This window comes from Oreochromis aureus, linkage group 16, assembly GCF_013358895.1.
Source record: "Oreochromis aureus strain Israel breed Guangdong linkage group 16, ZZ_aureus, whole genome shotgun sequence".
Lineage (NCBI taxonomy): Eukaryota > Metazoa > Chordata > Actinopteri > Cichliformes > Cichlidae > Oreochromis > Oreochromis aureus.
The window spans coordinates 34,451,292-34,478,791 of NC_052957.1; the positions used below are offsets into that span (position 1 = coordinate 34,451,292).

The 27,500-nt window shown below is 44.7% G+C and overlaps 1 protein-coding gene across 3 annotated transcripts in view; it reads right to left on the reverse strand.

Moving 5' to 3' along the window:
• Positions 1–27,500, reverse strand: part of kalrna (kalirin RhoGEF kinase a) — a 156,895-nt gene that overhangs the window by 47,920 nt on the left and 81,475 nt on the right. For all 3 annotated transcript variants that reach the window (XM_039599862.1, XM_039599861.1, XM_039599860.1), the window contains exons 23-38: positions 27,426–27,500; positions 26,392–26,506; positions 26,133–26,248; positions 23,583–23,705; positions 21,183–21,365; positions 20,978–21,099; positions 20,376–20,442; positions 20,193–20,302; positions 19,785–19,854; positions 18,756–18,845; positions 16,704–16,796; positions 16,420–16,531; positions 16,153–16,343; positions 15,961–16,062; positions 15,733–15,881; positions 14,878–14,980 (exon numbers count right to left, since the gene is read on the reverse strand). The exon at positions 27,426–27,500 is cut by the window's right edge and continues 75 nt beyond it. In XM_039599862.1, the coding sequence (XP_039455796.1) occupies positions 14,878–14,980; positions 15,733–15,881; positions 15,961–16,062; positions 16,153–16,343; positions 16,420–16,531; positions 16,704–16,796; positions 18,756–18,845; positions 19,785–19,854; positions 20,193–20,302; positions 20,376–20,442; positions 20,978–21,099; positions 21,183–21,365; positions 23,583–23,705; positions 26,133–26,248; positions 26,392–26,506; positions 27,426–27,500 (1,821 nt within the window). The remainder of the gene's footprint in view (positions 1–14,877; positions 14,981–15,732; positions 15,882–15,960; positions 16,063–16,152; positions 16,344–16,419; positions 16,532–16,703; positions 16,797–18,755; positions 18,846–19,784; positions 19,855–20,192; positions 20,303–20,375; positions 20,443–20,977; positions 21,100–21,182; positions 21,366–23,582; positions 23,706–26,132; positions 26,249–26,391; positions 26,507–27,425) is intronic.

A 27,500-nucleotide genomic window follows, 5' to 3' on the forward strand; every position in this document is an offset into this window, starting at 1 on the left:
ACTCGGCTGGCTTCGGTGGTCCCGGAGCTAAAGCCCCCACGGCTGCACCCAAGCCGCGGCCGCTTCAGGTGGGAATTCTCGCGTCTCTTCAGATGCCCATGCTCCAGCCTCGGCGTTGTCGTTCTGCATGCCGGAGGCTCAGCTGTTTTCTTGCGAAGGAAAGCGCCGCCATAAACTGGACAGTGTTACGCAACTCCGGTGGTGAGTTACAATGATTATTTTTCTCCCGCTTCTTTGGGCATTAAAACAACAGACTCACTCCTGATCCTGTCGATGTGTCCCTGCTGGACGATGACATAGACTGGGAGAACTTTTCTGCTCTGCTCCCTCTGAGCTGGGACATGGCAATGTTTTTGAAACCGTGAACTCTATCAGTACCAGACCTAGAAAGACTGTAAAACATTGTGGGAAAGAGGCAGAATTTATTTTGGATAGGTCTGTTTTTGTGGACCGGTGGAGATTCCGTTTGAGCCTGCCCAAGCAAAGACTGTTTTTCTGAGCATAATTCTCCGTCTACCTGTGTTTCTTCTCCCAGGGCAGCTCGGGCCCGGCTTTTCTCTGCACCGTTTCAGTCCCTCGGGTGGAGAAAGCTGAGGTCCAGCTGGTCCCTACTCGGCTTCCCGGCCGGCTGAGGCTCTGTCGGTCCCTGCACCCGTACCAGCTCCTCGGGTGGGGCAGCAGCTGCTCAGCCATTGCCGGTGCCTGTTCCGGCCCTACTAGGGTGAGGGCAGCCGTCACTCAGCTTCCTCCTACACCTGTACCCACTCCCGGGTGGGAGCGGCTCCTGTCTCGCAGATAAATCTGTATCCCCTGTAAGCTCAAGCGAGGTCATATTCTTCATGTTCAGAAGGCTCAGAAGAGTTAGCTCAGCCTCCGTCACAATTGCCATCGCCACAACAGCCTCTACAACATGTATTACAGTCCCTTGCTCAGTCATTCGCTCTGTTGGTAGCCCAGTCCCTAGCTCAGTCCCCTGTGGAGCTCAGTCCCTGTGCCAGTTCAGACTTTCAGATAGCACAGCTATGCAACCACCGGCTCCCTCTCATCACCACCCTTAGTAGCCCAGCTCCCGTAAGCCCAGTCTTCTGGTCCGCTTAACATTCAGCCAGGGGTCCCAATACCCCTGGCTCTTAAACATCAACACTTGCTGGAAGCTCGGATGAGCTCATCCAGCACCCTGCGTTTTCCCACGCCGCCACTGCCTTCTCCGCTGGAGGCCCGAGAGCCCGTCCAGCCTCAGTTCGTCAGCTGGAGGGCCCCGAGCCCGTCCAGCCTCAGGTTTTTCAGCTGGAGGCCCCGAGCCCGTCCAGCCTCAGTTTCGTCAGCTGAGGGCCGAGGAGCCGCGTCCAGCCTCAGGCAAAGGGTCCGAGGGGCCCGTCCAGCCTCATGCCACACGTCAGCTGGAGGGCCCGAGGAGCCCGTCCAACTTTTGTCTGCTGGGGTTCGGGAGAGCCCAGCCAGCCCTAAAGTTTCGTTAGCTGGGGTTCAGGTGAACCCAGACAGCATCCTGCCACTCTGCTGGAGGGCCCGAGTCGCCCATCCAGCTTAGTGTCGTCTTCATTGAAATCTTTACAATATTCGTCCAGCCTCAAGTGTCGCGTCAGCTGGGGCCGGAGTCGCCCGTCCAGCCTCAAGTGTCGTCAGCTGGGGCCGGAGTCGCCCGTCCAGCCTCAAGTGTCGTCAGCTGGAGGTTCCGAGAGCCCGTCCAGCCTCAGGCCACGTCTGCTGGAGGTTCCAAGGGCCCGCCCAGCCTCAGGCCACGTCTGCTGGCGGGTACGCCACGTCTGCTGGCAGGTCCGAGAGCCCACCCAGCACCACACTCGTTAGCTGAGGGTCCTGGAGGACCCAGCCAGCACATCCTCATGTCAGCTGACAGTCCGGGATTTAGCCTACCTGCAACTATCCCCGCGACTTCTGCATCATCTCCTGCAGCATCATCTCCTGCAGCATCATCTCCTAACATCATCTCCTGCAGGTGCAGCATCATTATAGCATCATCTCCTGCAGCACAGATGCAGCATCATCTCCTGCAGCACATCTCCTGCACATCACAGCATCACACACACACACACATCCACGTCTGGTCCGGCCTCCGTGTCTTCATCACGCCTGGTCCGGCTTCAGCCGCCTTTGTCTGGCCCTGCCTCGCGTCTACGTCTGGCCCTGCGGTTGCCGCACCGTCATCAGGCCTCTGGTTGGGACGTTATGGCCGTCGAGGCCGGCCTCCGGAGAGATCATCGCCGCTGCTGGCATCGCGGCCGACCTCCGGATCTGCTCAGTGGCCGCCACTGCCTTCCGAGTGGTAGGCCTCCTGAACTGTTTGCCCGTCGCCACCATTGCCATGTACACACGGCGGCCCCTGAACTGTCTTGGTCCTTGTGTTGTCAACCTCGGGTCGATCTGACTTTACTGTGGATTCATGAATAGCCTTGTTTTGTGTTGACCTGTGTTCTTGTGTTTTTGGTCTGTTTGTGGACTCTTGTTGAGCTTAGTTTGTTTCCTTTCTTGATGTGTTTTCCTGTGTTCTGGACTCTTCTGCTCCTTGGTTTTTTGTTTCGGTTCAGTTATTTGCTTATTTTATTTGCTCCAGCCTGTCACTTGTCACATAGTGGCATGCTGGAAGTGTGAAGGTAGAGGTTTACAACTGAGTTTAATCAAAGACCAGCAGGAACTGGAGATTTTATATGTTAGAAATAAAAAAGATGCTTTTGCATCACTTTGTTTTGCACATTTAATATCAACTTAAAGTCTTTAAATTTGTTCCTCTGTCATGCGTGTGTGAAAAACGCGTGAAATAAATGATTTATTTCATTTCTCACAGTGCTGCAGCTTTTCCTCGGTTTTACTCTCAATCTTATAAGTAAAACAGACATCTGTCTGAGAACACAAACTATATATATAAACATCATCAAATACTAACAATTTAGTGTTCTCATCCAGTAGCAGCAATGAAAAAAGTCTGTGTTTTAGCGTGTGCCTTCATCGCTGATGCCATCTGTCATATGACCTCTCTCTGTGCACTGAATACGCACATGCACGCACGCGCCAGCTTGTGATGATCATATGTTCAAGAAAAGGAAGACGGCGTTAAAGCGAAGAGCAAAACAAATGGAACCTGTTGTGTGTAAACAGGAAACTTTCACCACATTCATCAGGACACTGAAGACTTTCTTTTTTACGTCAGCGGTAGATGAAAATATCCTGCGTGCAGAAAAGTCCTCCATCGTCAGCAGCTGAGCAGGAGTCAAACATGAGAGGAGGCAGCTGCTGAGTCCTTCACAGATACCTTTCTACTTTAAGCACAACAGAGTTGCTGAAATTCTCATTCTCTATAAGACATTTAGGACTAAATGTGCTGTTAATAAAACAAATAAACAAAAATATCTTAGAGGTAGAAATGAAGATTGGTTCCCTTTATAATCGAATCAGTCCGAAACACTGAACACACCATGGTCCTGGTCCCTCCACCGCTGCTCGTTCACCAAAGTGCCGACTGTCCCAGGAGTCGTCCTGGTATTTGGTCAGCACTGATCAAATCTGGGTTTCCCCTTCTGAAAACAGCCCTGCGCATATAAGCAGTCGTTTTTGTCTTTTTTCATTCTAGAAAATAACTTTTTCAGGCCATCAAGCGAATCTCTGTTAAACAACCACAGTGGATTGAAGTTATTTTCTAAAGCAGAAAATAATCACTGTTAAAAACAATAAATCATTTTTTTAAAAAGCAGGCTGCTGTTTCTGAGATCATATGACTTGAATTCACTCAGAAGTAAGTTTCTGTAAAGGTTTCAGTGCTGCAGCAGCTTCCAGGTCCTGATGAGAACTGACCAAGAAGAGTGACACTGACATCTAATATATGGGAGAGATTCTGGACTGTCAGGGACCACTAATCCCATCTCCAAGGAATCACTTATGAACCTCATATGCAACATATTAGCAACATTTACTGAAACATCCTCCGACTGCAGCACCGAGCAGTCAAGCTGGAGCTGCTGAGACAGAATCTGCTGCTCATTTGTACGACACTGAGCAAACTCAGCTGATCCAAACACACTTGTGCAACACTGTGTTTGAGCAGCAGCCTGCAGATATATGCATTTCAGACACACGCCTAGCTAAGACACACTCCTTCACTACACACAGTTTGTTCCAGGAGTGGAAGCTGTGGGAAATCCAGAGTGCCAGACTGCATGGCAGCAAGTGCACTTCTATGTCAGCAAAGCTCTGAACAGGCATGTATACATCCAAGGCTGAGGTCTGAACATCAGGGTGCACTCTTCTGGTAATTTGTCCTCATACACTGACAATCTGGAAATCTATTCAGTCATCTTTCCATCTTTATATGGGGAGTAAGTCGGTGCTGAAACAGCTGCTCCAAGAGTTACCTACTTGATTGAAGTGACCCTTCATTTCTCATAGATTTGTTATCAGTCTTCTGTAAGCGTCACACTGATCTGTGCTGAATGGAAAATTAAATAAAAGTCCAGAGGCGATGCAATTTCATGGAAACAGACAAAGCAACTATTATTATCACTGTCATTGCCATTCCATGAAATGTGCGTAAAACACTAATATATTCACAGAAGTGTTTAATATACATATACAGAATACTACACTGTTCCTGAAATGTGCATACCAGCACCGCGAGGCAGCTGCTGTTGTGATTTAGAGCTACAAATTACATTGGATGTGTGCACATTATTTGCAATCTGCATCCTGGTACGTGCTGATTTTCTTTATATAAGGAACCAAGTTTGCATCGGGGTGGAACTATGGCAAGAGAGAAGCCTGATGGAGGAGGAACATTTCACAGGCAAAACTGTCCAAGGAGCAAGGTGGAGGCAACTTTGTGTCCTCTGGATGGTTAGATTGATTAAACACTTCAAACTGGGCTGGTAACAGGATAAGATTCAAACATAATTACCACACTTGCTAGCATGCCCTGCCAATTATTGTCTGCTTGTTTGCCTTCTTGACACAGTTTGAATAATGACCAGAGACAAATTGTATGGGCTGAACCACAAAGTGACAAGTCGGGCGGGGGACGTTCTCTTGACGTGCCATCCCGAGGCTGGGACGGTTGCTTACTTAAAGCAGATGAAACAGTCTGATTGGCTCGTTTTGTTATGACCAGACACAGTTTAAACAAACACACATTAGACGCCCACTCAAATCACCACTGAAATCTCCAACTGGCCAAGTTGGTGTTGTGGAAGCAGAACCGCATCACTGAAACCAGCAGGACCAGTCAACCATTGTACTGGTAGCTGTAAACAAACAGGAAAATCAGTCTAAAAAGTTGAGCTGTGAGAAGAGACGTTTTTATCCCCGTCCTGGCTCCCACACGCCGTCTTCATATTTCCAAAAAAGAAAAGAAAACAAAAATGCTTTTTATGCATTTCTTTGGTTTTCGTTGCTGTGCTGAACCATGACTCTGAAACCAAAGTTCATACCAAACCTCGCCTGTTATTTACTGTTCCAGCACTGTGCAGTGAGGAAAAAACATCAGCATGACCGAGTGTAGCAGCGCACTGAGTCAGGACGTTAAAATAGTCATTTCTTCCCTCTCTAAACAACAGCTTAGCACAGATGTAGAGTTAAATAAGGCACTGAGCCCACAAGTGTGTTTACACTGTTTATTCTGAGCCACTGGTCTGCACTCCCAATCAGTCTTGCTTCATTCAGTCTGGACGCTCACTTTTTTATTTATCCTGTCTCTATGTAGCAGCTAATGGTCCATTTCCTCCCCGTCAGCCTGCTGCACAAACACTCACACACCCTGTTTAACCATTAATCTCCCTTCTTACACATATTCGCTTCTGCAGTGAACCTTTACAACACTAAGTGAAAGTGAGCAGGGTCTGGGTCACCATCTGAACCAGCAACTCTGGGTATCTGCTACACATTCAAGCTGCAGGACTTTGAAATGGCACACTGCATGTCCACACTACAATAATGAAGGAAGAACAGACAGAATTTAACACTTGATTCTACTGACACTAAAGTCAGAACAGATTAATGTTTGAAAGGGACATTAATCTCCTCAAGAAGACGTTTTTCACAAGCTGGAAAAGAAGTCACTGCCGAAGTGCCACTCTCCATAGAGCCCCATGTTAAAATGTCATAACTGTAACTAATCCATGTGGATACTATTAATGAGATGATAACAATATTAGTAATAGAAGAAGAAGAATTGTTACCATTATTGATGTAGGCCAGTTTATCGACAGACACACACACTGCTAGTTGTGTTTCGGCTAACCGGAGTCAGTGATCTAGTCCTCTCAGGCTTATTAGCAGTTGTACTGCCCTTATTAGCAGTCTGCTAATAAGCACTGATAAAAGCTTCAGTGACATCATCGTGGCTTTGTCCATCATTTATATACAGTCTATACCATCAATGCTCCCCACAGCAGTACAAACTGTTCACAGCAGCTTTTCCTCCAGTGTTTCCACCTGCATCAAAAACATGCAGGTGGAAAAAAAACAACAAAACCAGCTCTGCACACAGAAAACGACCCTAACCAGTCTGCACTGTAGTTCACTGCATCCCGACTCAGATCGTACAAAGTTAACAAACACTTGAGCAGAACCTGCCAGAGCTACACACAGTGTGACCGTACAGCAGCAGACAGCGGGGGATGATCACAGTGTTCACTCTGACCAGGATAATTATCAGAACATCGTCCGGCTCTTTGTACTCACTCTGCTGCTGTCTTTGAAGAGTTTAAAGTTCATCCACTTTGGCATGTCGACCTCTGCTCGTGTGTCTCCCTCTGACTCTGTCTCTCTCACCGTCTTCAACAACTCACTCACTTGTGTCTGTGAACACGCCCTCTCTCTCTCTCTAAACAGCCATAGCTTTGTGTTTGATGGGAATGCCACTCAGCTGTGTGTGTGTGTGTGTGTGTGTGTGTGTGTGTGTGTGTGTGTGTGTCACTGCGTTAACATTTCTCCACTTCCTGCAATCTAGTGCAGCAGTAAAATAGTCAGTTGTAGGACTTGTAGTGCATGTGTGTGTGCCCGTGCATGCACACGTGTGTGTGTGTGCCAGCGAGCGTGTGTGGGGAGTGGTTAGAGAGCACATGCAGATGAGTGTGTGACACCACAGTCATATGATCAGCAGATGGCTGCTGTGAGGCTTCAGTCTGAATGTGACAGTGAATGCATTCGATTCATGAGAACATGTGTAAACAGCTGCTGGTGAGGAAGGACATCCTTACCAAGTGATATAGTCCAACTTTTATAGACATTTTATACATTTACAATTTTAGATTTTGATTATATATTAAAATAGTCCAGAAGCATTTCAAGACGTGTCTAGAAGGATTTTGATACCAGTGAGTGTCTTCATGGACTTTGTGCACTGGTGCAGAGTCATGCTGGGACAGGAAGGGGCATTCCCAAACACTTCTCCCAAAGCTGGAGCATCAAACTGTCTGAATTGAATTGTAAGAGTTCCTTTCAGTGTAACTGAGGGCCAAGCATAGTGCTGGTGTGCTTTTTCTCGTATCATCACCAGGACCCCTTCTATGCACCACATCACCCCTGCTCTGCAGCAGCTTCACTGGCTTCCGGTTAAATACTGCATCAATTTCAAGATACTTTTGTACACATTCAAGGCTACCCATCATCTCTCGCCTTCATACCTGTCTGACCTGGTTCAGATCACCGTTCCTTCTCGGTGTCTCAGATCCTCCTCCTCTCTTTCTCTTTCCGTTCCTCCCCCCAGCTGGTCACCGTGGGGTGCAGGGCTTTCTGCTGCTCTGCCCCCGTCTTTGGAACTCCCTTCCTCCTGAGATAAGAAACATCACTTCCCTCCCTCTTTTTAAGTCCAGACTCAAAACTCACCTGTTCACATTAACCTATTCCACAGAAACTTTTCCATCCTGCTACTTTAATTTATTTATTTGTTCAACGTTTTATCCTCATTATTTTGTAAATTGTTATGTTTGTTGTTCTTATTGCTTGTGTACAGTGTCCTTGAGTGTTTTGAAAGGCGCTTTCTTAAATAAAATGTATTATTATCATTATTAGATCACTGCATCTGATAGTTGGTATGGAAATGTTGGATGCAGCTGCTCAGCCACAGAGACCCAGTCCATGGAGCTCTCTACACACCGCTCTCAAGCTTCTCTGAAGGTTACGAGTCTGCAGAAAGTCGGAGATCTCTGAGCACTATGCACCTCACTGCCCACTGACCATGATTTTACACAGCCAAACATTTTGTGGTTGAGATGGTGTCATTCTCAGTCCATTCCACTTTGTTATAATACCACTTACAGTTAACTGTGGAATATTTAGTAAGCTTGTTGCACAGGTTGCATCCTAGCAGGGTACCACACTGGAATTCACTGAGCTCCTGAGAGCGACGCACAAAGAAAGAATGAAGCAGAAGCAGTCTGCATGCCGTTGATGTTATACACCTGTGGACAGCACACATGGATGAAAGAGAGGAGGGTGATTCTGTTCTCAGGTGTTTGTGTAGAAGGCACTGATTGGTTCGTGTGCACTGCCAAGGCGTACACTTCCAATGATAACCCACCCCAGGTCAAATCTCCCGGCATCAGGTGGGTCATGTGGGATGTTGTTCTGTCAGTGGATTTTATGTACGCTGATGAGTCCATAAAGTCCAAAGATATATTCATCTCTGCATGTGCAGACTGTGAGTAAGCATTGCTGTGCCTGGCTTAGAAATGAGAACAATTTTCACTTAAAGTAAAAGTTCAGGATAAAAACAGTATCTATGCTCTGACTTACAGGGTAGGACCAGTGGAGCAGGGAAGACCAAGTCAGCAACCACTGGGACAATGCTTTAAATAACACAGACTAAACCCACAGTGACTCACTATATCAAAGAAACAAAGACTCAAGAGACTGACTTATATACCACGATGTTAGAGATCTGATTACAGAGATGACCTCGCTTAATCAAACTAGATACATGTAACTTAGATAACCAAGTTAAAATGAATAAAATGACCGTTTCACAACAAAATCAATCAATGTTAGAAAAAAATCAGCTCAATTTATGGATAAAAGGAAAAAAATAATTATGACTATTGTTTGCAAACCTACATTTTGCAACCTTAGATTTGTGACACTGACAGTTAGAACTAAACGATGCGGCCAATACCTTTACAGGAGGTCGCTTGGACCCATGAGAAGTCCCTTTTTAAATGAGCCACAGAAGAAGAAATCCAAGCTTAACAGAGAAAGTTAAACTGTCATGATACCCATCATATCAAACAGGTGAGGCTGTGTTTAACCAACAAAGACAGATGGCTGTGTTAAACTGTGGTTTGGGCTGCCTTTGCTCAGCATTAAGTCTTCATTTAAAACAAACAAACAATATAAATATGACAGAGCAATCCCTTACAAGCTTCCATGTGTGATGAGTTGGGAGTGACAGACCCATGGTGTAGGTGTCAAAGGAACAATAAGGAGCCACATGGAAAAGCTGTCCTAAGAGAATCCTGACAGGCCCACCTTCCAGGAGCTCACCTGATCAGGCACTCACTATATGATTTATCAAAAAGGAAAGTTTGAAGCCTAATCTTAAAGTAGAGATCGTGTCTGTGTCCCAAAACAAGACTGTTAGCTGGTTCCACACAAGAGTCTGAAAGCTGAAGGCTCTGCTACTCCAGGAACCACAAATACATCGACAGTGTGAGAATGAGGTGCTCTATTGTGGTAATATGAGGTCTTTAAGATAACATGGGCCTGATCATTCAAGACCTTGGACATGTCGGATTTTAAATCATTTACGGATTTAACAGGGAGCCAGTGAAAGAAGCCAGTATAGGAGAAATAGGCTCCCTCTTTTTGGTCCCTTTCAGTACTGTTATATACTTATATGGAATTGTTCTAGCACTTTTACAACCGTGAGCAGCCTGGCATCCCTGTGCTTGGGCGAGGCTTTCACATGTCCTGTACCCTCGTCTGTCTGATTGAAGTGAGCTTTACAAATCAAAATCAAAATAGCAGTGACTCATAACTCATCACTACACCTGAAGTTAATTGGAGATTATGTATCGGAATTTCAGGAGCAGGACCACGCCTCCAAACACGCTCCTTCCGGTTGTCATCTATATAGGTTCCCCAGTTCTGCAAGCTGTTCATTCTCGTTTATGTGCCCCTCCCTCCTTGTTTTCAATTCTTTAACTTCTTCACTTCTATTTAGTACACGGGGATCTGCCCGGCCCGGGAGCCGTCGCCAGTCCCATTCGGGGCCTTCCCCAAACCGCAGCTCAATTCATGTCAAAGCCATCCACCTTTACCTACTAAAACGCTGTCAAACCTGAACTGAGGACGTGGGCCCAGCTAGTGAAATCTTCCCATAAAAGACGCTGACGTCATTTTAAGATGGACACAAAAATGGAGGCTTAGTTTAATCACACTACCATCAAAAGGTTTGGAACACCCCAGTGTTTTCAGTTTTTTACTGAATATTATGCAGTTTAATGTCTCATTGCACTCTGAAATGAAAGCATTGTACAAATAAGCAACTCTAGTTAAAAAAGAAATTATGGAATCAGTTTATAGACCAAAATGTATTCTAACCTTTTGAGTCATCAGAGTAGCACCTTTGACAGATATAACAGCTGAACACAGCCGTGGCATTCTCTCTACGATAGAAATCAAATATTCTCCCATATCTGTAGCAGAAGTTCCCATAAATGTGGACCTTGTAGGTTGGTTTGCTTCCACTCTTCTGTCCAGTTCAGCCCAAACCAGCTCGATGGGGTTTAAGTCTGGAGACTGTGCTGGACACTCCATGTCTGCAAGCTCACCATCTTGCTCTTTTTTCCTGAGGTAGTTCTGGCAGAACTTGGACTTATGTTTTGGGTCATTATCTTGCTGTAGGATGAACCCCTGACCAACTAGGTGCATACCAGAGAGTACTGCATGGTGCTACATGGTGCTGTGGTATCTATGTTGGTTCAGTCACCGACCCTGGATCCAGCAAAACAGCCCCAGACCATCACACTTCCTCCTCCATGTTTGACAGTTGATGCCACACACTGTGGAACCGTCCTTTCACCTTCTCGACGGCATATAAAGATCCTGTGTGAGGATTTCATTTTGATTCATCAGTCCATAAAACCTTCTTCCAGTCTTCAGTAGTCCAGTGTTGGTGTTTCATGGCCCAGACAAACAAGCCTCTTTGTCTCTGACGTCTGGCTTTCTTGCTGCAGCTCGTCCTGTCAAACCTGCAGTTTGAAGTCTTCTCTTCACAGCTGAAACTGAGACTTGCTTATTACGACCACTATTAAGCTGTGCTTGAAGCTGTGTTCCTGTGAGCCGCCGATCACACAAGCTGTTAACTCTCAGACACTTGCATGTAAGTGCATCGGCCAAGACTGATGACCTTACATGCCAAAATCAATTAACTTAAAAATGTCTCTGACAGTTTGCTGAACCGTTTACAGACTGCACACAGCTGCTGACTGCCAACAATCAGTCAGGTTGAGAGTGAAAATCCGACACCACACGGTAGAGTTTACAACCCTCTACACAGAGCAGTGTTTCCCAACCTTTTAGAGCCACGGCACATGGAAAATTCACACGGCACACCACCAAACAAAAATGTCCCAAAAAGCATATTGATAATTTTTCCCTGCGCACCAGGTATAGCAGAATTGGCTCGGTTTGTTCCCAGTTACCTTTTTTGCTTTCTTCTGACCACAACTCATGCTAGGGCCTTCATCTGGGTTGAGTTTTCTCCAGGACCCAGGTCAGACTGAACACTTTATCTTTTCAGATATTTATCTATTGCTATAACTGCTGCATTGTCTCACTTGCAGAGTGACTATTATGTAATTTCTTCTGTGTCTTCTTCTGTTTTACTGGCAGTTCGCAACCCATTTAATTAGAGCAGGTAGTTGTACAACCCAGTGCAGGGGTTAATCCCAGTAGAGGGCGGTGTCCCTGCAGGTTTTAGATGTGTACTGATCCATCACAGCTGATTTAAATGGATAAATTACCTTCTCAACATGTCTTGAAGTTCTCCAGAGGCCTGGTAATGAACTAATCATGTGATTCAGGTGTGTTGACTCAGGGTGAGATCTAAAACCTGCAGGACACCGGCCCTTGCGGACTGGGATTGGGGACCCCTGCTCTAGTGGAAGAGAATGTAATTGTTCTTCCCGTTACTCACGCCGGTCGCTTAAAGCAGCGGTCCCCAACCTTTTTTGCCTCACGGACCGGTTTATGCCTGACAATATTTTCACGGACCGGCCTTTAAGGTGTCGCGGATAAATACAACAAAATAAAACCAGTACCGGTACCGAAAAAAAGAAGATTTATTCATAACACAAGTGAAAAGACCCAGGAAAACCGAGTTAACGATAAAAATGATAAAAACCCTGAAAACCATACATTTCACACCTCAGCCTCAACTCTCGCGGCCCGGTACCAAACGACTCACGGACCGGTACCGGTCCGAGGCCCGGGGGTTGGGGACCGCTGGCTTAAAGCACTAATCAGGTGGAACCAGATATTCTTCCACGGCACACCTGATCATTTCTCACAGCACAGTGGTTGCAAACACTGACACAGAGTGCGATATCGGTTTGTAAATGGCGCAATTTTGACTTTGGTCAGTAGGTGGCAGAAACTGTGCTGAGTAATGGACAGACTCATGCTAGGGACACTACTTCTTGCTTACAGTCGTTCACTTGCACTTGCATGCTCTTCCTTGCATGATTGACTGAATATTAAAAAAACTGCCTGCCTGAGTGACAGATTCTAAGAAGCTGCACCTTTTCTAATGAATTCAGTCACATTTTACATATTGACTATGAAGTAATGAAAAAAAACAGTAACCTGGTGATTTGAGAAGCTTTTAGCGTTTCAGATTGCTGATGTAGAAGTTGAGAGAACCAATAAGTACACATTACGAACGACTGCTGTACTGAACAAACATGTCTGCTCAGATCATTGATTTAATAAAGTTGTCTCCAAGATACACGAGGGATTGGTGCACTTGTATGATAATAAATCCCTGAGGGTCAGCAGAGCCATGGGAACACAACGAATGATTACAGCATCAGCCTTGACACATGAGCAAAAAAGCAATGTTTCACTGTGCTTCTGGGGAAAATACTCGTCCAGCAACGACAATCATGTACTGGAAGAAAAGACAAACAGCTCTAAGCAAAGGACATTAGCATCATTAGCATGAAAACTCACAGCACAGTCCCTATTTTACTATCTTATTACAAAAGAGCTCAATTTAAAGACTCAGAAACCAGAAATAAAAACATGCGAATCTCACAGTTGAAGCTGTTGTGTGTGAAGTATATAAAGCAAACTGCAGGACAAAAGCTTCTTTACTTCTGAGGGTTTTTGGGGGGAAAACAGCAGAGGAGGTTCCAAAAATAGGCAAGCTGGAGTTTTCTAAATCCTAGAAACAATAAACCAGAGCAGAGCAACAACACACCCACACTCAGAAAGGACTGGAAAAATTCATTATGATGTTTTCATTGGACAGAAAGAGGTGGGGTGCACACACATGTAAAAAACACATGCAGGGTCAGAGCATAGCTGCCTGTGGTATTTATGCTGTATACATGCACAGTATGGACGCATGTTTCAGCCAAACCGAGACAAAAGTGAGACGTTGAGTCTGGTCTGATTCTGTGTTTACTGCTGACATTTAGAGGCGAGCCAGCGTGTAGGCGTGAGGGCTGCATTGTGAAAAGGACACACTATGTAACTCTACAGCAGGAGGCCATGACTGACATCTGTGTCAGGTTTTCCATGTGTGCAAGTGTGTGTGTGTGTGTGTGTGTGTGTGTGTGTGTGTGTGTGTGTGTGTGTGTGTGTGTGTGTGTGTGTGTGTGTGTGTGTGTGTGTGCGTAGCAGTGTGAATATATGTGATAGAACTGGTCAAATCCAAGCAGCTGACAAACAGCCAATACAAGAAACTCATTAAAATGTCTACGTTTATGCGCTTTTGATTATTTGCTCATATTCACTGAGCTTCCTCATATAAGGAGCTGATCCTAAACATCCTGAAACATTTTTTAAAAAGGAAAAAACACAACAAACTGCCTTTAGGATAAAGACAAAGTCCTGACTAAAAAGCTCTCAATGGAGAACTCATAGCAGAGGAAAGGCTCAAGAGGTCAAAGTTGTTTGTGGCAGTGAACGTGTAAGAACACACCCTACTTGTCAAAGTGATTCCTTGTCTACATACCTCCACCTCCTGCTGCGACTGACACAGATGGAAATGAGACTTTATCATCAAACTGTGCGGTTGACCATGTGTTCCTGTGCTTAATTATAGCCCACAACCATAAGAGCCGGACATACAAAACTTTAGAAATGAGCTGCAGCGAATGTGATATCATCAGTGCACAGAGTAAAAACAGTCTGAAGCCAAGAGTCCGTCCTAGAAATCCTCAGTGTGCGTCTGAATGTTTGTGACTATGGACTCCGTGTAACTAACAAGTTAAACATAAGAATGCAAAAAACAGCGATAAGATAAGACCTGGATTCCTTCCAGTTATGGCTGCACCTTCATACAGTTAAAGCAACAACACAAATGGTCTTACTTTGATGTCAGAGGCTGCCTGGTAGGTGTCCGTGCAGGTGCCTGCACACAACCTGAAAAGGGCTTTCACAACTGATTGTTTTTCTGGCAGCATTGTTGATGACTTCTCATTCACATGTGTGAACTGAACACATTCCCACTCCAAACAGTGATGGCTCTGAATGTATCCAAGAACTGGCAGACTGCCTTACTGCCAGCTGCAGAAGCATGCCCGGCCCCTGCTGCTGCTCATTTAAGCTGCACAGGAAACCCTGTAGCGCTGATACAGCTGTGGGTCATCAGCTCGTCAGTATCAAATGCTCAGTCAGGTTGTTTCCTACCTTGTCACTGTCTACAGTGTTCTGGGATGTCCTGGATGCAATTGAGATGGTGTCTGGTTGGCTGCTGCCGTCTCCCTGACTGTCTCCGTCTTCACCTCCCTCCCTGCAAAAACACGCAGCACAACCAGGATGAATGCCAAGGTGTAAATGTGAATGGTCTTACTGATGAGGTTAACAATCATTTATTACACATTTCATATCATTCCATCTCCTCTGTATATCCTTCTGGTTTGCATTCTAATCTAGGTAGTAACCAGTTTACTCTTTTCTGCAGGCACATCCAGCAAATGCACACGTGGGACATTTACAGGACTTTATGTCTGTGGCAGCCTTTAAAATAACTGTTGTTTTGCTGAAACCTGTAATTGGATCAATACAACTGGACATGAATACAAACACTGATCTTCATTCACGTCACATTCATCATGTAAATTAGAACCCATTCATTTCCTCCTGCTTATCCAGTAAAGGGTCAGGGGGCCTGGAGCCTATCTCAGCTTCCACAGGGCAAGATGCGAGGAACACCTAGGGCCAGTTTACGGCCTAACCCCACAAACTGCATGTGTTTGGACTGCAGGTACAAGCCGGAGTACGCCCACACATAATGCAAACTCCACACAAACCCATGATATTCTTGCTGTGAGGTTAACACTAAGTCATCACGTTCAGTGGTTAAAATAAACGCTGCTTATTTCTGTATTTTTCAGCAGCTTTAGTCTTCCACATATCTGTGACGGTAATAACAGGACATTCCTACCGCTCCCTTTGTGCCCACTCTTGTGTTTCTGTCACAGTGAATCCATCAATGTGTGTGTTTTCCAAGTACTACAGTAATACAAGTATGTGTTTCTTCACCTTTTAGCATTATTCCTGGGTTTGGTCAGTGCTGGTGTTTTAGGCAGGTGAAGCGGCTCCTTAAGCGCCCCCTTCAGGTGAGTCATCCTCTCCTGGATCACCTCCCTGATGTTCTTAATCCAGTCTTGTTTAGCTTCCATACTGGATGCCTGGAGAAGTCACCGTTTTAATATCACAGCTGATGAAAGCAGAGAGCCCAGACTTTCGTTTACATTTAATTTCACATACTTTCAGCACAGTTTTATTATCAGAGGATGGGGTTCTTCCAGCCCACACAGCAAATTTACATGGGTCACCCTCAATGTGCTCAGTCACCCCCAACTCTGACGTCTGCGGGAAGAGTAAGGAAGAGGGTACAGTTAAAGCAAATGGACACAAACACAGTGAGAACATCAGTCATGGCTGAAACCACCCGCTCACCAGTAGTCTGTTCTTGTACTGGTACTTGGTTCTGCCAGCTGAGTCTTTGATCTCTTTGCTAAAGACCAAAGAGAACTCAAACAGGAAGAGGTGCCGGTCCCTACCCTTCCTGATGAGCGAGCGCGGATCCCAAACCTGAAAACTGTCCTGCAAGATCAGCTCACCCTGCACCTCCAGGTTCTCCTCAAAGCCTACAGAAGAGCCAAGCATGAATAACCCTGTTTCACATCAGTGCTAGGAGGAAGTGCGGCGAGGACGGTATCTTACCCTCTAACATGGCGAGATGCATGGCGTCGTTTGCTCTCTTAGGAACGCTGAGCATCACCTCCAAACCGTCTTTGATCTCTCCCTTTCCCTCCTCACAGCAGGACAATAACTCCTGCAGGAGGACAGGACGAGATGTTAAAACTGATGAAAGGGGATCGTTTGTCTGATCTATAAATATTTGGACCATTTAAACCACACGTTCTAGTAGTTCCCACTCAGTGCACCCACACTGTTTCTGTTTTTTAATGGTTGAGTTATTTCTGTGTGTGTTGCTGTATGTTCACCTTTAGCAGTAGTTGGTACTTGGTGATCCTCTGGACTGGTTTGATGAGGTAGGAGGAGATTGAGTTAGCCAGTCCTCGTCTCTGCTGAATCTCCTGCACGTGCACACAGCAGAAATGTGTATACATATTAAATGTCCAACGCTTGTAATGGTGGAAACAGAAACGTCAGTCCAACAGCACCATCTGCTGACAGAGGAGCAATTACACAATGTGTGTGCCTACAGGGAGAAATCACAGCATGACACCGAGTCTATTTATCTTCCACATGTGCTCGACAAATGAACGCGGCACACTGAATGTCACACACCGAGTGTGTGTTTATATAAAAAGTATAAAAAGTAACTGCGTCAGGTACACTGAAGGAGGATGTGTGCTTTGAATGGGGTTAAAAAACTGTGACCATTCATGAAAAACTTTATTAATACTGTTTACTTAAAGAAAACTTTGACATATTTAAGCGGAGCCTTCTCAGGGCGGTTAATGAATGGGGAAATAAAAAATGTCACACAGACTTTTACGAGTCAACAAGTGCAAAAAAAGAGGATGATTGGTGGCCCGATTTTAAAGGAGCCCAGAACACGCCAGCTAATGCTGTAAAAATGCTAAACAAGCATTTGCAAATGGAACTGACAAATTTGACTCGTTCATACATAAAGTGATAGCAGCAAAAAGTTGAAACAGTATCAAGCTTCCCCCTCTCTTCATCAGCTCGAGTGTTTGAAGCTGCAGTCAGCTGCTGTATGTTTTCACAAGCTGTTCAGTAACTAAGAACTAACTCAGCGGCCTGCATCGAAGCCAGTTTAACATATATCAAATATAAGAACGATGTTACCTTAATAAATATGAAGTTACACACTAACACACGTACATACTTTAATTATGTAATTATTTTAACAATTTTCCACTTTCAGTCCGTCTGAGCAGAAAAGCTGCTGATATTTCTGTCTGATTTTTGCATTTTTAGTACAGAGCTGCCTGAAGACCTGACAGTACTGTTTTACAAATGACTGAAATGCTGCCAGTTAAGCTGCTAAACATTTTCACTACATTAACATTAGATGGATGTCACTTGGCTTTTGTACTGCTCATAGACACAGACATGGGAAACACAGCCACTTTTATAATGACTCAAAATGTCAGCTGTTGTGTGATTTTTTTCTCAGCTTTACCAACTTCCTCTTAATGTGCTCTTCACATCAGATGCAACATGAGTTTATATTTTTTACCCAGAACAATCAAATGTCAATCAAAAGAAAATGATTGGTCGGGACACACATACTCACATCAAAGAAGGTGCCGCGTGTTTCCAGCTTTGTCAGATCCCAAAAGATGCTGGAATAAGTCTGGATTTTGTTCGGACTGAAACAGAAGATGGCAGCACTGCATGTACAAGGATGCCAGCTGCCGTTAAACCCCGAAGAAGAAGAAACTGTCCCAGAATTCATAGCGCAGCTCAGCTCAGTTTCCAACAATGGCGGCAGCTAGTTAGTTTTAATGTTACTGTTATTATTCTTTCTGGGTCACAATATAAACGTTTAACATATTTTCAGGCGAGAATGTAGCTGTGTAAACCTCAAATATCTGCTCAGTTTATCAAGTCGCTGATTCACGTTACCCCACCATGCTAGCCGGGGCAAGGCTCACTAGAGCCGGTGAGAACTACGGACTGGGACACCAGTTCAGCTTAGATAACAGTTTGGCTTTTTTCAGTATTTTATTTGTTCATGAGTAAATCGGTTTGGCTGAAAGTTATAGTTTTTACACAGCAGTGCAGGATTTGAGTCACATGCTGCAGTCCGGTGTCCTCCCCTTTTAGATAGCAAGGAGCAGTCTTTCTCGTTTATTAAACTCCACCAAAACAATCTGCAAATTTCATTTAAATTTAATAAACTATCATCTTGTCTTCATTTTTAAAAATACCTTAAACACTTAAAGTTGTAAGCTAATGATAGTTATATAAGAGCAGATGCTGCTACGTTTTAGATGATCTGAAACAGCTGATACTGTGTGTCGACATCAAAATAATTGTTTGATGAAGGTTAAACAGATCACATCAAAGAAGGTGCCTGCATGCTCCAGGATCAGCTGGCTGGAGTCTGGTTTGTTCTTGCAGTAATCCACATATATGTGGAACTTATCAGCCTGGAAAACAGGAGAGGAGACAGCTTTATGTCCTGATTCACGTCCACCATGCTTACACTTACAGCTACCTGGGACACCAGTTCAGCTCAGTGGGCGACCGTGTGCCGCGTGGCCACAGTGCAGGTTTGAGTCACACCTGCAGTCCTTTGTCTTTCCCCTCTGTCTCCCCACTTTCCTGTCTTTCATCACGGCTCAACGATCCAACAACGGCATAAAAATGCCCCAAGAATAACCGTAATAGAATAAAACAGCTGATACTGTGTGTGCACACTTTGCTGATGAAGGTTAAACAGATAAGAGTCTTCACTGCAGGACAGTGCAGGCTTTTATACTTTTTGTTCATATGGCTTGTTGATCTTCAGTTCCTGCAGAACTGCAGCCAGTGTTTTTCATGTTGCATTTTTATCTTTTTTCATGCTTGTTGTGTTCCTGGTGAACTGCAGAGTCACAGCTCCATCAAATCTGAGGACCGCAGCTGTTCCTGTGAAAATGGAGGTGCCTGTAACTGACCACCATGACCTCGAGCACAGTTTGGGTGAAGATTCATTTGCTTACACTGTGAGCAATACTAGGAGTGCTTCATGTGAACAGACCGAAGCCTCACTGTGGGCTGAGAAGCAGCAGTCGTACGAGCTCCTCACCTACCAAAACAGATACGCTAACTTGCTGATCACAGCGCCATCTTGTGTTTTGTTGCAGTATTACACAACAATACAGGCTCAGTCTTTTCATCACAAAGGTTTCACAGCTGTCCTTTCTTCATATTCTGCTGACAGCTTTTAGGAGATTTATTTAAGAAAAGAGGAAGTTTAATGGCTAACCTGCTCTTTGAATTTAGCCCCAACCTAAAATAACACTTAAAATGTCGTCACTAGGAGCTACTTATGAAACTAGGAAGCTTTCTGAGCAGGACTCCCGTGTTTCCACTGTGACTCTCACCCAGGTGACAAAGCAGTGACCCACGTCCTCTGGAAGCTGCTCATAGTTTACCAGCTCCTTTAGGAAAATACTGCAAAGACACAAACAAACAGACTGTATATTTTTACTGTAAATTACTCAAGATTTTAAAATAATACAGATATTAAATTGTTTAGAATGGTGATATATGTGAAACCTCTAAATGCTGTGAATGAGTTTAAAGCGTTACTGCTTAATGAACTATTACGTGGGTTTGTGCAGGTACCACAAAGAGATGAGACACAAATGAGTTTGTCGTGGAAAGTTGGGGAGTGTGTGGACCATCCATGAACCCCAAACACACACAGTATATTAACAGGGTTCAGAGCTCAACTGAACACACACACAGACAGCACATTCAGCTGCAGACCCAATCTAAACGTCACTCACTTGCTGTGGAAGTCATATATCTCCTGCATGTTACCAAAAATGATGTGCTCTTTGTTAGCAATGCCAGGTGGAATCTCCTCTACACCGTTGGTCATCTCCCACAGGTACGTCTGACGGGCACACAGAGCAGTCAGCACAAACATACTAAGGTCCAAAAAACAAACTCGCTCCCGTTGTTCTCACCTCTAAACACTCCTGAAGGTCTCTGACGTAGGTCTTCTCTGTCTGTAAGAGCTCTGCCATGATGAACCTGAGATAGGAAAAGACTTTAGACTAAAATGCAAACACAAACCAAAAAGACTGATCTGCATAAACACGTCACATAAAGACAGAATGACTGTTTGAAAGGAGCACAGCTGGAAGGATACATTCACGTGGACGTCAGTGTGCAGCCATCTGCAGGGTCACATTTTTGTCACTGTTTGAATTTTTTCACCCCGCTTGTTTGAGGTTAACACTTTTAGACTTTGGTTTAGCTAACATGTGACGGTTCCACAGACAGCAGCCACTCTAACAGAAGATAGCTGAAATCACTGACTTACTACAGTCCCCAGTAATACCACCAGCAAATCTGAAGAAAGCAATCTTCACAAAGTGTGTATATTTCATGACTTTGTGTGTGAATTCTGTTGTTTTCACACTCGCGACCTGTACAGGATGGAGCAGAGGAGATCTCGTCTGTGGAGTGGATGTGAGTGACTGTAACTATTGTAGTGACACATGATGGTGACATTAAGGATACTTGTATTCTCTCTCACTCTGTCCTCCTTTCTTTCCAAACTCACTCTTTCTTCCTCGCAGACTTCCTCTTCTCCTCGTTGATCTCATGGTTGGGGTCACGCAGTTTGACCTCCGGGTCATCTGTTAGGCTGGCAGGGATGGTGTCCAGTTCCAGGTCTTTGTTGTCCTGCACAGAGAACATCATTTGTGCCAGTAATCAGAAGATGTTTCTGGGACTGCACTGACACAAGTGTGTGTTACTGTTTTCACCTCAGAGCTCATTCCCAGGCTCCTCTCCAGGCTCTCCTGGTATTTGCCCATCCGTGCAGAGAAGTCACGGTACCTGCGGTCCACCGTGCTCACCCAGCGCTTCAGCTCCAGCACGTGGGCATGCCCCTTCTCCACCAGACTGTCTGCCAGCTGGATCAGCAGCTTCACCTTCTCCTTGGTTTGCTGCAGGATGTTGTCAGACACACAAATTACAGAAGCTGAGGAGTCGCTGATGTTCAGCATCCCTACGTGGCCCTTTGTGAAATACATTAACACCATGGAAATGTGGGATATTTGTAAGTACATCTTTGAATTGCAGAATATCTCGTATTGGTTGTCAGGTAGGTGTCCAACTCTGTGAAGGCTCATTATGACTGTAGTATACATCCTTCTGCACAAAGATCAAACCAGTGGGTGTAGCACGTCTCCAGATAATGGAGTGCTGCTTCTCTTCTGTCACGTTGGAGATGATTCACTGCAGGTGTTCAGTTCTATTTGCTGAGTATCTGCATTTATCAGTAACTGTAACATTTTCCATGTTTGACCAGGAAATACTGCTCAGTCTGAGTGTTTGGCTTCTGTTTTAATCTTGTTAGAAGCATTAACAGTTTACTCATCCTCTCATATTACTATTAATCACTATTAATCAGCTATTTTCAGATTCTGGAATATTTTTTCCTGATTTTGCACTTTCTACATTTTGAGGATTGATTATAATCATCCCCCAACCGCTTGAAACCTGTGAGGTCTGAGGAATCGATGACCCAGCACTAACTTTGAACCCTGACCCTACATTTTGGAGAAAGACTAAATAAAGGCCACTTACATGCATTTTGCCCTCACCGCTCTGCTGTAAGATTCCCATGTGTGAAATAGTAGAAGATTACAAAAGAATTGATGCAACCATAACTTTAATACTAGTAAAGACACACCTTCTCCTTTAATGTTTTTCTTTATTTTCATGACTATTTACATTGTAGATTCTCACTGAAGGTAATGAACACATATGAAGCTACGTCGTAAACAAAAAGTGAGAAATATCTCAAAACATGTTTCATACTTTAGATTCTTCGTAACATCCACCCTTTGCTTTGGTTCCTGAACCGCTCATTCTCTCCATGAGCTTCGTGAGGTCGTCACCTGAAATGGTTTCCAACAGTCTTGAAGGAGTTCCCAGAGATGCTGAGCACTTGTTGGTCCTTTTGCCTTCACTCTGCGCTCCATCACATCCCAAACCATCTCTAATAGGTTTAGGTCAGGTGACTGTGGAGGCCAGGCCATCTGGTGCTGCACTCCATCACTCTCCTTCTTGGTCACAGAGCCCTCACACAGCCCATTCCTTGTGTTTCTTGGCCCAAACAAATCTCTCTGCTTGTTGCTTTTCCTCAGTCGTGGTTTCTTAGCAGCTATTTGACCATAAAGGCGATCGTGGCTCAAGAGGAGCCTCTTGTAATTGGAAGGTTGCAGGTACTGGAGCCCCAGCTTGGACAGTCTCAATCGCTCTGTGTCCTTGGGCAAGATTTTGAGGCCGTTGACCTACTGGTGGTGGTCAGAGCAGCAGAGTGGCTTGGTCTTCATGTGAGGCAGTTTCATCTGTCAGTGATGGGGTGGCTGTGGCTACAATGTGGCTTGCCATCACCAGAGTGTGAATGGATGGATCTGGAGATGTAAAGCGCTTTGGGGTCCTTAGGGTTAGTAAAAAGCTATATAAATACAGGCCATTTACCATAAAGGCCTGATTCACACAGTCTCCTCTGAACATGTAGAGATGTGTCTGCTACTGGAGCTCTGTGTGGCATTTATCTGGGCTCTGCTCTGAGCTGCTGTTAACTTGTGATTTCTGAGGCTGGTGACAACTGATGTATTTATCCTCAGCAGCAGAGGGACTCCTGGTCTTCATTTGAGACAGTTTCATCGTAGTGCTTGATGGTTTTGCAACTGTAAAAATGGAGACACATTCATTAAATTTTACCAATGTTCCAGACTGACTGACCTTCAGTTCTTAAAGTAATGATGGGCTAAAGTTCTCTTTACTGAGCTGATTGGTTCTTGCCATAATATGAATTCTAGCAGTTGTCAACACACTGTCAGCACACACACACAACCTGACACTGCACAACTGATGGTCCCAACGTCATTAAGAAGGAAAGAAACTCTTGCTTCATATATTTGATGACGTCATTTTGTATCTACGAGGTAGAAAGTAGTAAAAATAAAGAAAAACCATTAAATGAGAAGGCGTGTTCAAACTTTGACTGGTAGTGAAGGAGCAGACGTCTCATTTAAAGTTCAAATACAAATCAGAGTGTAAATGTGCGGAGGGTGAACATCTGTCCCTGTTAACACTTTATACTAACCACACACAAAAGACATTGACACACACACACACACAGGACATACTTTGGCACAAAGTCTGAAGTGATGGTAGTCATTGAGAAGCTGCTGTGTTTCCTCACTGCTGTCACCGGGTGACGTGTGCGTGGCCAGGTAAACCTCACCTGTCTCCTGGATCCAATCCAATGCCTGCACACAACAATACAAAAACACCACACACAGAGTTGGCCCTGCCCCTTTGTGTTAACTGTGCTCCTGTGGTAACACTTTATACTAACCAGTTTTTAAAAAGAGTGAATTGAAAGTTCTTGAAACTTTAACAGACTGCTGTTTTACCTTCAGTGATCTTTATAAACCATTAGCAACATTTTAATTTATGTTGGTCGTTTTTGTGACATAAAAATGTTTGACTTGCACAAGGTTTCCTTTAGCTTCTATCTTGTGATGCAGTATTGAGAGTCTCACACCACACTGTAGCCCTGAAAACCAAAGAATGAAACAAACAAACAGAAACCCTTACCCAAATCCTGATCTGCTCCTACAGCTAACCATAGACATGGTGCCTAAACCTGAAAGCCAAGGTAAACAAACGAGAAAACAAAACTAGAATGTGAGAGAAACAGGACACAAACTGTGATTTCCTGCTTCAGACTCTTTAGGACTTTCCACCACTGCCACCCCCCTCACCATAAATGCCAATGCAAAACCTCCTAGAACCACCAGAGGGCGTCGATCCTCCACAACAGCAGTAACAGCAAACAAGTTACTTCTTGAAAAAACGCTTAATTTTCATGTAATTTCTAAGATAATTTTGAACTAAGATTTGACAGATGACATAAATCACTGCATTACAGATCGTCCAGTTAAAATGCACAACACACGATACAACAGCTACCTCATCGAAATAACTGATTATAGAAGAACATTATTTGGCTAATGTGCGGTATTAGTTATGCTGAAATACGGGAGGTATAAAAAAGAGACTCACTGTTATTGCCGACAATTTGAAACTGATCTCACAGTTTCAGCTACAACAACATAAGTTGTTATACATCAGTAAAACTCTAGCACAGCATCCACAGCACCAGGCTTAATTTTCTAAAACTCAATGAGGATAAAACTGAAATCCTCCTTATTGGCACAACCAACCTACTGAAGGCGAACCATTTGTCACTAACTCCACAGTTTTCCCTTCTCCTCAGGTTAAGAGCCTTGACAGTTCACTATACTTTAAATCTCCCATCAATAATCTCACCCGTTCTGCCTGTTTCCATCTACGCAGCATTAACAGATAGTCCTTTTCTTTCCACCCAGTCTACGTCCATTCTTGTCCACAGTCTCTTTACCTCCCGCCTTGACTGTTGTAATCCTCTCTTGCATGGTCTCCCCCATAAATCCCTCCATCAGCTTCATCTGGTTCAGAACTCTGCTGCTCGCATTATCACCAGAACCCCTCCTACCAGCACATCACCCTGTTCTTCAGGAACTTCACTGGCTCCCTGTGAAAATCCGGATAATATACAAACTTCTTCTGCTCACCTTCAAGGCCATTCATAACCTTGCTCCTCCTTACCTCTCTGACCTGTTAAGCACTGCCTTTTCTGCCCACTCACTTCAATCTTCTTCTTCTATCCAGCTTTCTGTGCCTTCTTCCCGCCTCAGCACCATGGGAAGCAGAGCTTTCAGCTGCTCTGCTCCCAGGCTGTGGAGCTCTCTACCCCCAGATATAAGAAACACTGGTTCTCTCCCAGTGTAAATCTCAGCTCATCTGTTCAAATCTGCGTATTCACTGTGAACTTATCGTTTGTTAATTTTATCTTCTGCTTTTTTGTTTTTTATTGTTCTTCGTTGTCATTGTTCTATTATGTGTTTTATTGTGACGTGTCCTTGGGTGTCTTGAAAGGTGCTTTTAAATAAAATAAATGTATTATTATCCTCTCCTGTCCACACTGCTCTGGACTGTCTGCAGGCCTGAGCCCATCTGACTCTGCTGCACTGCTTCACATTTCCTGCTTTATTTGCTCACAGTAGTTCTGGACTCTCTGTGCAGCTACGGTCCCTCGCTGCTCTGCACAGGCAGCTGCCTGCCCACTGTAGCCCGTCTCAATGCCAACACATCTTAACAATTACGTCTAAAACAGCCAAAATGTGTGCAAACAATAAGTGTTGCTAGGCAACGCGGACTATAGTGTTAGAACTGTACAGGGTTGTCATTCTAAGTACAGGTGGTTGTTTGCTTTTTCAAACATCCAAAATTCCCAATGAACAAACACATTTTTGAAAAAGTCATGAATTATGAAATGATGTATTTTTAATTTAACAGAGTTGCATGATTTTTATCACCTTGTTGGTTCTGGTTCTTAATCCAAACAGTGTTTACAGGTGCGCTGCAAACTCTCATCATTTACAAATCTGTGCAACGTTGTAATAATCATCCAGTGTTTACAAACCCAGTATTAACCTTTTATTCATTTTATTGTTTCATTACTGCAAATAACTATCAATTTACTATTTATTAAAAAAGATTACTATCAAGTGTTACCAAGTGTTACAATGAGCCACATGTCAAAGCTGAAGCTCCAGCCAGCGGTCGTTCTTTGGACTTCACACACTGACCTGTTTGGCACTGCGTTCAAACACCAGATACTGCTGACACTGGTCCAGCCGTCGTTTCTTTAAGGTCCAGAAGTGGAGGACTCGGTTCTCTCTCTGCAGCAGCTCGTTCAGAATGGCTGCACACACAAACACAGATCAGGTACAATAATCACAGAGTTCTAACTGCTACACAACCTTCAAACTCGCCTATCATGGACATTATGACCTACTACAGCTGACTGGAGGCAATACACACACACGCTGCATCAGTAGCACTGACCTTTAACCTGTTGCTCAGGTCCCCTGGTGTGACTGGCAGCTCCAGGCATGCTCACATTGTTTCTGTGAATGTATTTCAGAAATACTTCTGCATTCCTCCGGGCCAGAGTGCACGCCTGTAATACACCAACATCAGTAAACATGCTGCTTGTCTATGACATGTCTATGTAGCCTTTACATGTGAGATCAAGTGTTTGCTAATAAGTGCTCAAAGCTGTCAGAGACATTCAGATGATCAGACCAGATAATGTCCCTGACACGCCCTTTCTGGGCATGAACACCAGAAAACACCAAGATCCACAGAGGCTGGGTCTGCAGGGAAGACCCCAGGTTCAAAGATGCTGCTGAGACAATCCAGCACATAACAGCAGGGTGCAAGATGCTAGCAGGCAGGGCATACATGGAGCGCCATAACCAAGTGGCCGGGATAGTGTACAGGAACATCTGTGCCGAGTATAAGTCCTGAGGTCAAAATGGGAGACGCCCCCAAGGCGTGGTGGAGAACAACCGAGCTAAGATCCTGTGGGACTTCCAGATGCAGACGGACGAAATGGTGGTGGCTAACCAACCGGACATAGTGGTGGTAGAAAAGCAGCAGGAGACGGCCGTAGTGATAGATGTAGCTATACCAAGTGGAAGCTATAGCAGGAAGAAGGAACATGAGAAGCTGGAGAAGATGTGGAGGATGAAGGCAACAGTGGTCCCTGTGCTAATCAGAGCACTTGGGGCAGTGACCATCAGGCTAGGCGAGTGGCTCCAGCAGATCCCAGGAGCAACATGTGAGATCTCTGTGATGAAGAGCACAGTCCTAGGAAGAGACCCTCCAGGACCCTCGAGCTCCCAGGCCTCTGGTAGAGGACACTAGCTTGAAGGACTAAGATGCCCGCAATGCAAGTGGGAATTTTTTTAAATATATATATATGTTATTAGCTGTGTAGAATATGCTGACATCATCTGCAGACATTATTTATCAAACAAAACATGGAACGCTCAGCAGCCTGCTGTGTTCTTTTAGACAGTGAGACATGAAATCACCTTGAGGAAGGCTTCTTTCTGCTCCAGGTGCTTACTGATCAGAGGGAGGAGGTGGTCGCTGTCGGATGAAGTTCC